A 12,335-nucleotide genomic window follows, 5' to 3' on the forward strand; every position below is an offset into this window, starting at 1 on the left:
AGGCAATTATATGCAACTGGAATAGTGGTTATGAAGGCAATTTTTAAGCAGCAAATTGTTTCACTTACATTCCAGAATGTACTTGCATGGACAACGTGGATAGTGGAATCCCAAATGTTGAAATTTTTTCGATCTCGTCATAAAATGTTGTTCTATCTCCCATTCCATTGAATTCTGTAAACAAATCTAGTTCTGTTAGGCTCCAATCCTGTGAAAGGAACAAAAGGGAATTCTTTAGATAATCAAACTTTGTTTAAGATTATTTGACCACTCTTTCACGAATATATGGTTTGAAACATCTCAATCCAGCAAAAGCATTTACTATTAATGGAGGAATTGCAATTTCCTCTTGCAGGTTGTCAATAACTGGATACTTTTCAAATAATTTTAAACCTGACCTACCTTGACTGCTCTTCTAATAGACCCAATAACAGTGGGGATAACTGTGGGCCCTTCCTCATTATTATCCTCAGCAATTTCTTCTCCCCAAATATTTGCCAACTCCACCGCGCCTTCTTCCAGTAAGATCTTAGCCCCTTCAAAATCTGGCTTCTGATAAAGGAACCAACTGTGAAAAATTGTAAAGAATTATAATCAACATTAATATTCTGCAACATTTATTTCATTCTGCTTTTCACATATATAATTTCACTTCATTCATGGTTATGTGTTTCATATGATAACAACAATAATAATCTTTACATTGATATAGCACTTTGTCATGTTGTTGAGACATCTCAAAGCGCTTCACAAGATTTCACTTTGAAAATAATGACGTGAAGACAATGTATTTTGTAGGCGAACACTTCAGTCAATTTGCATGCAGCAATGTCCCACAAATGTCATGATGTGAACAACCAATTCTATTTGGGGGATAGTTGGCCAGGACATGAGGAAAAATTCCCTTTTCTTTTCAAACAGTTATCCTTAATATCCACCTGAATAGGCAGACCTGTCTCCAGCGCTGCACTGGAGTGCCTGCCTAGACTGTGAACATAAAGACCTGACATGTAGCTTGAACCCACAAGTTTCTGACTCAGAAGACAAAAGTGCGCCCAACTGATCCAGGCTGAATATTTCAAATTAAATTTGAGCTGTTATTAAAAGACTTCAGTTAAGTAACTAAAACATAAATGATCTGTTGTAACTACATTGCATTGATATCTTAACCACTTCTTATTGTAATCTAGAGATCATCGCAATGATTGCAAGCATGGGAATTTTGTCCTTGCAATGTTCAAGATACAAATTACTGACCGGCTTAATTGGCACTATTTAACCAACATCACAAATTGTTCAAAAATTACATGGTGTTTAAAAATTTTAAAAAAGGTGCATTTTATATTGCTGAGGCCCTGAAACATCTCAGAAAAATTTCAGAAGCAAATATTGTCAAGTGCAGTGACCCATCTGATCCACTTGAGTTCCCCTCTGAGCCACTTGAGGTCTTACATACAGCCATAAAATGAATGTCCAATTAGTCAGAAAAATTGTTAACCAGGACATAGACATCTTGAGTAAGCAGTTGAAAAGGCAGAACGGACCTCCGTTAAGAAGACTCATCCAAAAGGTAGCACCTATGACATGACATGTCAATTTTAAACCCACAAGTATTTAAACCAAATGTATATGCAGTTGAGAGATCTCCCACCATACTTAGTGTGCTGTGAACCTCAGCAATCCCAAGCAGTGTCTTATCAGAGTCTCGCCCCCATGGGTGAGATAAGCACTTGTGACGTACAGATATAGTTTGAAAGTTGCAAACTAAAGGATTATCTTACCAGCCTCGTACTGTCCTAATGGAGAAGGCAGAGGGCAAATTCCATGATGTAGCATCCTTAACATCATTGAAGATTTCAATTGTTTCGCCACGAAAGTTAGGCTGATTGTAAATGATCAACTGTAAAATGAATTGTGTTACAATCACTCCATAGAGTTTCTAGGAAAATGGTGGGACAAGCTCAATGGGCCAAATGGCCTACTACTGTTACTATGTTCGTTAGCAAATTGTTTAAAAGAATGTTGGTCTCAGTCCTTACCTTCCCTGGCCTAGGGTTTAATTTTATGTTGTTCATCCCAGGCGTCTGTTGGAAGATTTAAAAACCTGTTATTTTTTCCCCCTCCTTTTTGGTATAAATATTAATAGTTTCATAAAGAAAAATAAGTTCAATTGCATATAATTTTTTTTTAAAGTTTCAAGACCTTGCATTTAAACATATAACAATTTGGGGATCATTTTAGTTTTTAACAAATGCTGTAAATGATCGTTCACAAATTTTAACTTAATATATAAAAACTTTCAAACTTCTTTCTCCAGTTATAAACTGCGACATAAAGGCAATCCTGTCACTATAGATGTGGAAATTGAAAAATGGACAAAGGACAAGTCAAAACAGCAAATTGTACTTAACTTAGGATAACGCTTCAGAATGATGGGGATGAACGTCAAGCAAGGGGGAAAGGGGAGATAATCACAGGCAGTTGAAGAGGTAGGTTTCAAAGACAGATAGAGAGTGGGAAAGAGGAGTAAAAGGAAGTTCCAGAGGCTCTGCCACCAATGTAAAGGGGTGGTGATGGGGGGGGGGGGGGGGGGGGAGGAACAGGGCAGCGGACCAGAGTTAGCCAAGGGGGAGGGGGGGACGATCAAAGGAGTGGGGTAGGAGAAGATCACAGAGATACGTAGGTGCTAGAGAAAAAGTGAGAAAAAAAAGTTACCTGATGCAATAAAATTCCACTGGGTTGTTACTAATAGATAAGTATTCACTGCTAAACTAGGATTTGATTGACTAAAATGGGATTTGCACATTAAATAATATCTCAGTACAAACTAATCACTATAGGAGTCTGACTATTCAATACTCTTCCCACTGTGAGCTAAAGCAGCGTAGATGTTGTTCTTTTTTATATTGCTTCAGAGGCATTGAAAAAAAAGCTATGAGACAGCTCAGTCTTAAGCAGCATAATAAGACTATAATCCACAAGACAAGTCAAAACTGTTTAAAAAGAGGTCACATGGTAATTATAAAGCTTATGCAACTCAAAAATGCATAATCATAGCACTAGGGCGGGGGACAAAATGAACAGAAGATAGTCATTGCCACTGTATGAAAGAAGGGTTTTATTCTCACATGCTAGTGGAATAGTTGACTCATAAGCAGATCGCTTGTGTTAATTCCCCAAAAGGAAACAACATTTCAAGGTAGCATAATCTTAGGGTAATCTTAATTTACAAAATTTTTAGCAGTGGTAGGGGCAATATTAGGGATTTTCTGCTGAAGAAAACAGAATACATATTATATGTAGAGAGAGATGTATACACTATATGTATTTTAGAAATAATGAAAAAATTGTATAAGCTAACTGAATGTTAAAAGTGAGGGGCATGGAGGTTAGAGGACGAACACAAAAAGTAACCACAGTATGACAAACTCGGAAAACAGTGCTCGGTTACCATTCTGCAAATGTATAAGCTGAAAACGTTTAAACATAATCGAGGACTCATCAGCAAAAATCATCTTTAACAATATAGTATGTATGAGAGTTATCGGGATGTGGAATGCTCTGCCAAATAAGATGGTAAAAGCAGAGTCTATTGTGGGTTTCATGGAAAAAAAGGCTTGAAGGGGTATGGGGATAGGGTGGAGAAGTGGGGTTTAAGCAAAGCTTGCTCTGAGAGCCTGTATAGACTCAATAGACTCATTCTACATTTTATAAGTTTTATAATTCTATGATTCTGGTATAGTGTACAATTATATTAAACTGATCGCAGGGGCAAAACATCCAGATGAAAAAAAGGAACTACTTTCAGGAGTAGGTTTCGAAGGAATTCAAAAAGTAATGAAAAAGGTTCAGTTTTTTTTTAATTGGCAAAATGCTCCAAACATAGTCCTCCTTAAACTAGAAAATTAGCATAATCGGGAGCGTCTAACAGAAGTGGCTGAAACAATCCTTTCTCTACAGAAAATGTGTAAAAAGAAAGTCTTGCGCTTTTGCTTTCCGTGATGTAAAAGATTTTAAAACGTATCTCAGTGCAATGTTGCTGCTGGACACCAATTTTTGAATGTTCATGGCATTGTGGATATAGATAACTAAGGGCAGGACTTGTGAAATGGATTAGAATCTGCTTTTGTCACTTTTAGTTTGGCATTCAGAAATCTAGTAACTCATGAAACTGATACACCATAAAACTAACTACATTCCCCTGCATTTGTCTGATCCACTGGATAACACTGTTCTATTTTTTTGGTGGGGTGGGGGGGGGGATGAAGTAGGGAAGATTAGGAATTGATCCACTTTAAATTTAAAATGTTCGATTTTAACAGGGTTACTAAGTGCACAGACAGAAAGAGGACATTCCCAGCACAACCACTTTCCAAAGGGATGAGGTAAACTATTTCAAAATCTCTCTTTCCCATAAATAAAATGCCTTCCCACTGCCATGCGCGAAAGGCCAGTAATTTAGGACCATATTGTAAAAGCTAATGCCTTTACAACGGTTGCTCTGCTCTCAACATTATACATTCATTTAACAAACAGCTAGATTTTCATATGAGGGGGAAAGGAATAAAAGAGTATGGGAGAGAGTAGGGAGTAGGTGGAGACTCATGTGGAATATAAACACCGGCATTGACGAGTGCTTTACCTTCTTTGTAAATCTATGTAAACTCAGCAAAATTTTAGATACTATTGCTGTACTGTGGATGTTGGGAAAATATTTCTTTAATGCCATAAGAAAGTTTACAAAATCACTGATCAGAAATTCTCAGAGAGCAGTTTGTCACTTGCGGGGCATTTGTTTTGGAAATCACAAAGCACAACAGCTAATGATAATATGTTCTTTGAAAATACAATAAAAGCACAATTATGCCCCATCAATCGTAAATCAGAATTTTCCCATTCACATCCGTAATTAACTTCCAATTCCTGACTGCTTTCAAACACCATGTTTATCATTTTGAAACACAAGTATGATCTGCAATCTTTCAGTATTCTTTAAAATTAAAACACATTTTGAAAATGTGTTGTATCAAAATACTTCTTTGTGGAGTCACTATTATCTCCCAATTATGGAGGATGTTTGAGTTCCCACTGTAAATCAGCTATAATTACAACATCAACCAAGTAGGTAATTTAACAAATGTATACTTACTATTACTGGCACTTGAGGCAATATAGATATGGGTTTGAAAAGGTCATTCTGAAAAAAGTTTGGGATATCTTGATTAGCGCTCAAATCGCTTGATCCCTGGAATATTGATAGACTGTCAAAAGCATTGTCCTCTATGTTGTCACTGAGATTTGTATTAATTTCTAAATTATCCGGTTTGGGGAAGTTAGGGATGGAAAATCCATTTTCTGAATTCTTTTGCACCTCTGATTCAAAAGTTTTCAAGTATTTTTCCATGTTACTTGGCAACATTCCTGAGCTGGTTGCATTTGGAAAATCGGATTCAAACCCATTAACCGAGTTGTCTTCCACCAATGATGGTGTAAATTTAATGTCCTTAATCTGAGCTCCAGTTGATGATTTAGATGCATCTGCCACAGTCTGATCAATTTCCAAAGGAAACTTTTTACTGTGCAAATCACCACAAAGATTATGCTCCACATCTTTTGGTCGATGTAAACGTAGATTTGGGCTTTTGTTAATTGTTAGGGATTTGTAAACCACGCTTTGTTCTGCAGAAGCACGCTTCTTTAATTTAGCTTTTGCTTCACCTTGTTGCTTTTTAAGAACAGAGGAAGGTCCTTTACCTTTCTGGCTACCTGTTTTCCCTAGACCGAATTTGAAGGAAGTTGGATCAAATATTTTTTTCTCCTTTGGTGGAATAAAATCTTCCTGAATGGGTGGCATTGCAAAAGGCGGCATCAAAGATAATTTGGGAATTCGCTGCTTCTTCTGTGGCAGACTAATGGGACTGCCATATTTGCGAATTGATTCGGTAAAGCTTTCCATGTCAGAAGAGCTGTCCAAGTTACTTGTTTCATTGGAAGAAACATTCACGTTCTCTTCCCCTTGAGACTTCAGCTGAATTTGTTCTTCAGAGGATGGAAAATCAGCTTCTGGTGAACCTAAGATGATACTTTGGCCAACACACTCCTTTGTGAACACATCTTTAATTTCAAACCCAGTGGCTTCAGAGGTCTGTGGATTCTGAAACACAATTGCTTCCTTTACTTCAGCTTTCCAAAGCTGTGATTCAATTTCACTCTGCTCAGGCCAGGCAAAACTACTCTTCTCACGTAAATGGATCCTTTGCTCCTTAGAACTACTTGCCCCAGGTGCGAAGTGAGTGCTGGAAAATTTCTCTTTCATTGCGTTCCTCACTTCCATCTCTTTATGCTGCAATTTAGGAGTGCTTGACAGCAGAGGTGGAATAAGCTCATTTGCTGTAACATCTAGACTGGGCTTTTGCTCAGAAGCATCAATTGTAGGGGCTTCTGATTTAACTTCAGCAACCAAAGATTTCGATAGTTCTACACAGTGAGGCGATATTGTCTCTTTTACTTCATGGTCTACAGTTTGTACTGTAAGCATTCTTTGCTCTTCAGGCTGGGAAAACCGCTCTGCTGCTGCACTGGAGCACTTCTTTGTCTCATTAGCATCACTCCCATGGCTGTCTTCCTTCGTTTTATATACTGTAGAGTTAGAGAGTTCTACAGTCTGAAGCAATGTTAAATCCTTTATTTCAGAGTCTCTATCTTGCAAAGCCAATGGATTTTTTGCACAGGCTGAGAAAACCCACCAGTTTCTGGAACTGGGGTCAATTTTTTCTCACTGACAATCTCTACAGGTATGTTCTCAATATTAGACACAGTGACTTGTGATGTCTTCACTTTCTGAGGCAAAACTGTTTCCTTAACTTCAGTATCTTGACTTTGCATCTTAGGTGTATTCTGTTGAACAGGCTCGCTTACCGCTGCATTTAAGCTAGGCTCTTGCTCTTTTGTACTCTTTGCTGGTATATCTTTCTTAACTTCAGACCTGGTGGTTTCAAATTGTTGCACACTTACAAGAGATATTTCCTTCACTTCCATTTCTTTCTGTTGCAATTCTGTAGAAATATTTGGTAATGGCAGGGCAAGATCGCTTGTTCCTTGATTTATGTCAGTTTTTTGCTTAATATCGTTCTCAGTGGGGGCATTTTTCTTAATTTTAGATAAGTCCACTTCAGATGCTTGCACCTCCATCCTAGATAACGTGCCTTTCTCATGCTCAGCTTGTACCTTTACTTTGTTAGATGTTTCAAGGCTTTTGAAGGAGTGTGTCTGCTTACTATTGACCTGGGTCACGGTGCAATCTGCTTCTTTGGCCACTTTGCTGTTCAGCTGAATCTTTAAACTACCCACATATTTTTTTGTGGATTTAGGAGACAAAGGCAGGTCTTTGGTGGTAAAGAAGTCAACCTGACGATAACTTGTGGTTTTCTGCTTTTTACGTGGCAGAGTAATTCTGATGGTCTCTTCCTCTTCAGTTCTAACATTCAGAGGAGCTCTTTCTTTGTCAAATGTATTGATCGAGGCATCAGATTTATCTTCTGTTTCAGCTACTGGACTGTTGAAACAAAAGATTAAATAATTAATTAACATTATACAGTGAGGAGATTCAGTTTTCTCAACAAAATGTAGAGGCAGAATATATTCCAAAGTTAGCAGTGTTTCTGTTTCAATGCTATACTTATTTACCAGTAAAATGCTGTGATTCTGTTGAGAGGAAAAAGTGCAAAGGAAAACTGAATAAAAGTTTAATCAAACAGGGTTCCTGCAAGTCTTCATCAATAGTCAGTCAGTCTTGGCCCCCAACGAAGAATTGGTCAATTGATGGAGTACTGGAGGATAACCTATGCTTCAGAATGAAGAAAAAAATAACTTGCGTACTTCAAAATGTTGGAAAGCACTTTACAGTAATTACTGCCTACTTGTTTTTGTAGGTAACTACAGTTGTCACAAAACACTAGAAGAAACTCCCCTTTCTTTGTGATGTATGGCATTTCCAGCAATGCAGCACTTCCTCTCAGTAATAATTTCATTGGAGAGGCCTCCAGATTATGAGTTCAAATCACTAGTCAGTGTCTTAATGAGATGCAGAAGAAAAATGAAATGTGAGGAAAGGGGGAGGAGAGGGAAAACAAATCATGTACTTGAAAAAAAGTCTCAGTGAAAAATTGTATTTACTGAAAAGTGCATCTGTGTGGATGTCAGGAAAGGGCAAAAATCGGGCCCCACAGGTTAATAGACGGTTGACACAAGCTGTCAAGACTCATACATGAATAATGGCCATTTGGACAAAGTACTAGAGGCACCTTGGAAAGTAATACAGTAGAAAATAATAAAAGGTGTCACATATCTTCAGGAGAGGAGAAAGCTGCCAGGAGAAATATTGGCAGATTTTATTTGAAACAAGAACCACTGAACATTTTAAATGATCCAATCACCATGAACACATTATCAAAATTATTTTTTTTAAGTTGATGTATAAACGGTATTACAAGCACAAGGGCAACTTTAAGGCCAATTTTACACACACAAAGTTCAAATTACTGTACCTTGTGTTTAATCTTAACCACTAATTGGCACCTTATGTTATGGGCCGGATATTGACAATTGTCTTTCTTGCAAATCAGATCTGCATAAGCACTACATTTCAAATTTGGAATATGCATACAATTAAATATGATCTTTAAGTTTATATAGGAGAGTGGAAAGTAATTTATTGCTAGGACATATTTACTAGAAAACAAACAACAAGTAACTTGCTTCCAAATTATGAACAAGATCTACTCTATTTAGTGTTCTGCATGTAAATGCGGAGTACCATACGAGTACCAACATAAACTATTTTTTGACCTGGAACGCAAATTTCAAGCACTAAATATAATTTATTTCAATTATAAAAACAGAAACTTTTCAGAGGAACCTTTCCACTGCTTTAATACTCAGACTAACTATTCGCGTGAAATCCCCTGCCACAACAGTGTTGATTGTTAATGATCGTATTGATACGGGTCACATTCTGAGGCTCCATTTACTGGATTCGCTTATCTTTTTGAGTCCTTTTACTTTTATTTCACATTATAAAATCTCTGAATAACAATTGCACTTACACTCTTATTTTTGTAGTCACTGTAGAATTAACCTTTGACAGAATAAATTGGTGGTGGCTGCTCCTTTCCTTTGATTCTTGAGTTATTAGCATTTTCAATTTCCAAGGATTTTCTCTTGGCTCTTGTTCAGCCAGACTTCCTTTATCAATAACGTTTGCTGAAGTTTGGCTGCCAGAAGACTGAACAATGTTATGCTCTTCTGAATCTAAAGCAGCTGTATTTTCATTGCATTTAGGTCTTCTATTTTGGTCTAATTCAGTGGATGCAATGTCCAAAGAAACACTGAAATCTTCATTACATGCTACCTTGGAAGTAGGTTCAGCTGAATGAGTCTCTGAGGTCTTTAAAACAGCAGATTCATTCATTTTTTGACCAGAAAGTGAAGCATTTTCATTTGTGGATGAGGGATTCTTGGATCTGCTGAAATGGGTCTCTGAGTTTGACATTTTTACGGAACTTTTTCCTGGAGACTCTGCTTCATTCTCTGTGGTTGGATTGGAAGGTGCCCGTTGTAGTATCTTCTTCTGTGGCAAGGTTGGCCTCGGACTTTCTGGCACAGATTTTTCATTTGAAACGGGCACCTTTGGCGACGTTTTGTGATGGATTGTCGTGGAAGAATCCTGCTTTGGCGACAAAGGACCTTTAACTATGATTTTTGAGGACTGATTAGTAGAGTTTTCTTCATTGTTATTGGAAGCAGTTTCTTTCAGAGATCCCTTAGCTGAGTTAGAAACAGCACTGTTAGGGACTTTATCAGACTGCTGATTATCAGATTTCAGGGATCGCCTCCTTCTGGACTTTTTCGGACCAAATTTGGTTTCTGTAGGTGTTTTTCCATCCATGTTAGATATTTGTGTTGCCAAACTCAATTCACCATTAAGATTTAATGACAAATCAACAGACTCCTCTATTGTGGTTTGATAATCGACTGCAGCAGTAACAGGTAAATAAATTGTTTTCTCTGTATTTGATTCTAGTAGCTGTGAGCCATTCTGATTTGCTTCTGATAGATTCCCTTCAGTAAATTTTTCAGCCTCTTGCGAGGTCGTTGAAATGCCACCAATGTTAGGAATACAAGATGTTCCCACCTCTACAGGCTGATTATCTTCAGCGCCTGTTTGAAATGTGTTTTTCTCGAATGAATTATATTGTGCTGCCAAGGCAGTTACAGATGGTGATTTTACAGGAATATTTTGATGTTCAGTGGAGGGTTCAGTTCCCCTCTTAAGATTTTGTAATGTCGGTGTTTCACTGTCTGGAACTTTACATCCAGAACTATTTGACTTAACAGTGTCCTCGTTTTCCAAAAGCACTGATGTCTTTCCCAACGCGTTTAATCCCAGATCAATACTTTTAAAGGGCAATGAAACAGATTCCTGTGTGAGAGTCACAAATGAATTTTCTTTGATTTCCGAAGTAAGTACTTTGAAGCCAGTCACTGTCTTTCCTGCTTTACTGAGATCGATCCTCTCAATCTCAAACACCTCAAAGATACATTCCTTTGCAGAAGAAGTGACTACAGATTCGAGATTACTTTCATGGTCATATCGGTCTTCAGTTAGTCCAGCAGTACTTACATATACAGAGTCCTTCACACCCAGCTGGCTGGTATTCTGGAGTACGATTTCATAGGGAGTAGCATCACATTCCCCAATCTGATGTCTCTGTATAACGTAACCTTCAGAGAACAAATCTGCAGCTTTAGCTCCTGAAGTTGTTGAATTTTCTTGTTTATTTACCACCGTACTCTCTAAGGTGTTCCACAGACTGTTTCCCGAAGCATTAGCCAATCCTTTTGTTGAGTTGCTGTCAACAGTTGTCAGAGACAGATCTCCAACACAATCGGGTGTGAGCTCCGTTTCAATTTGCTGACTGCTGTGTAAGGTGGCATGTACCTTGTGGCTTTCTGATTTTCAGGTGAAATCAAAGACTGCTCAAGTGGATCGCCGACTGCTACGAACCGATCCTCTTGGAAACTCAGATCCTGAAAATCCCACGATGTCTCCTCCACTACAACTGTCTTACCGTTGGATTCTTTCACTCCTTCACTTTCATAATCCTGCGAAGTTGAAGATTTTCCTGGAGTATCAGTTTCTCCTGTTCTTTCACCCTGGAAAGGACTGAGGTCCTTTGCAGTTGGCGATTCCTCCACAGAAGAATTTAAAGGTACAGTAGGGGAATTTTTCACACCTTTTCTTCTGGTAGAACTAAAGAAACTTCCCAGGTAATCCAACAGTGGCTTTGTTTTTCCTTCTTCTGCCTTTCCAGTACCTGTCGGATGTGACCTTTGAAACTTTTTTTTAAAAGTGGAGGAAAGGGAAGGAGGGGGAGAGAGAAAGTTATTGATTTTACGCCAAAAAAACAGGAGCAAGTTACCAAACTGCTGAGCCGAGCACTGTTTAGCGACAGTGAAACTTCAAACGCACGAAAAACGTTCTGTTAAAACAAACACCGAGGCCGGAAAGTTGCATAATTTTAAAAATAAATCTGACTGCCGAGAGGAATTTCAGGAACTTTCATTTCTGCCGAGGGTGGGTCCCCAGCCCGTTTGTGTGAAGCGCCTCTCCAAATAGAAACTCCTTGTGAAACTCTTTGTGTAACCGCCCCCCCCCCCCCTCTCTCTCACCCCCCTCTCTCTACCCCCCTCTCCCCCTCCCTCTCTCTCTCTCTACCCCCCTCTACCCCCCCTCTCTCTCTCTCTACCCCCCTCTCCCCCCCTCTCTCTCTCTACCCCCCCCTCTCTCTCTCTCTCTACCCCCCTCTACCCCCCCTCTCTCTCTCTACCCCCCTCTACCCCTCCCTCTCTCTCTCTCTACCCCTCTCTCTCTCTCTACCCCCCTCTCCCACCTCTCTCTCTCTCTCTACCCCTCCCTCTCTCTCTCCCCCCCTCTCTCTCTCCCCCCTCTCTCTCTCACCCCCTCTCTCTCTACCCCCCTCTCCCCTCTCTCTCTCTACCCCCCTCTCTCTCTCTACCCCCCCCTCCCCCCCTCTCTCTCTACCCCCCTCTCTCTCTACCCCCCCCTCCCCCCCTCTCTCTACCCCCCTCTCTCTCTCTCACTCTCTCACCCCCTCTCTCTACCCCCTCCCTCCCTCTCTCTCTCTCACACACCCCCTCCCTCCCCCCCCACCACGAGAGCTCAGTGCTGTGATGAAGGGCCGTTTCCTCCTGTAACACCCACATGTGCGCCGCCGCTGTGGCCGCCGCTGTGCTCAGGTGCGCTCTGACCGCGT

The 12,335-nt window shown here is 39.5% G+C and overlaps 1 protein-coding gene across 1 annotated transcript in view; it reads right to left on the reverse strand.

Moving 5' to 3' along the window:
- crybg1a (crystallin beta-gamma domain containing 1a) overlaps positions 1-9,897 on the reverse strand; it is a 35,350-nt gene extending 25,453 nt beyond the window's left edge. The window contains exons 1-6 of the mRNA XM_042332850.1: positions 9,105-9,897; positions 5,150-7,555; positions 2,040-2,084; positions 1,782-1,900; positions 403-568; positions 69-208 (exon numbers count right to left, since the gene is read on the reverse strand). Of these exons, the coding sequence (XP_042188784.1) occupies positions 69-208; positions 403-568; positions 1,782-1,900; positions 2,040-2,084; positions 5,150-6,538 (1,859 nt within the window). The 5' untranslated portion in view covers positions 6,539-7,555; positions 9,105-9,897. The remainder of the gene's footprint in view (positions 1-68; positions 209-402; positions 569-1,781; positions 1,901-2,039; positions 2,085-5,149; positions 7,556-9,104) is intronic.
- Positions 9,898-12,335: the final 2,438 nt, after the last annotated feature.

Source organism: Callorhinchus milii, unplaced genomic scaffold (assembly GCF_018977255.1).
Source record: "Callorhinchus milii isolate IMCB2004 unplaced genomic scaffold, IMCB_Cmil_1.0 Scaffold3, whole genome shotgun sequence".
Taxonomy (NCBI): domain Eukaryota; kingdom Metazoa; phylum Chordata; class Chondrichthyes; order Chimaeriformes; family Callorhinchidae; genus Callorhinchus; species Callorhinchus milii.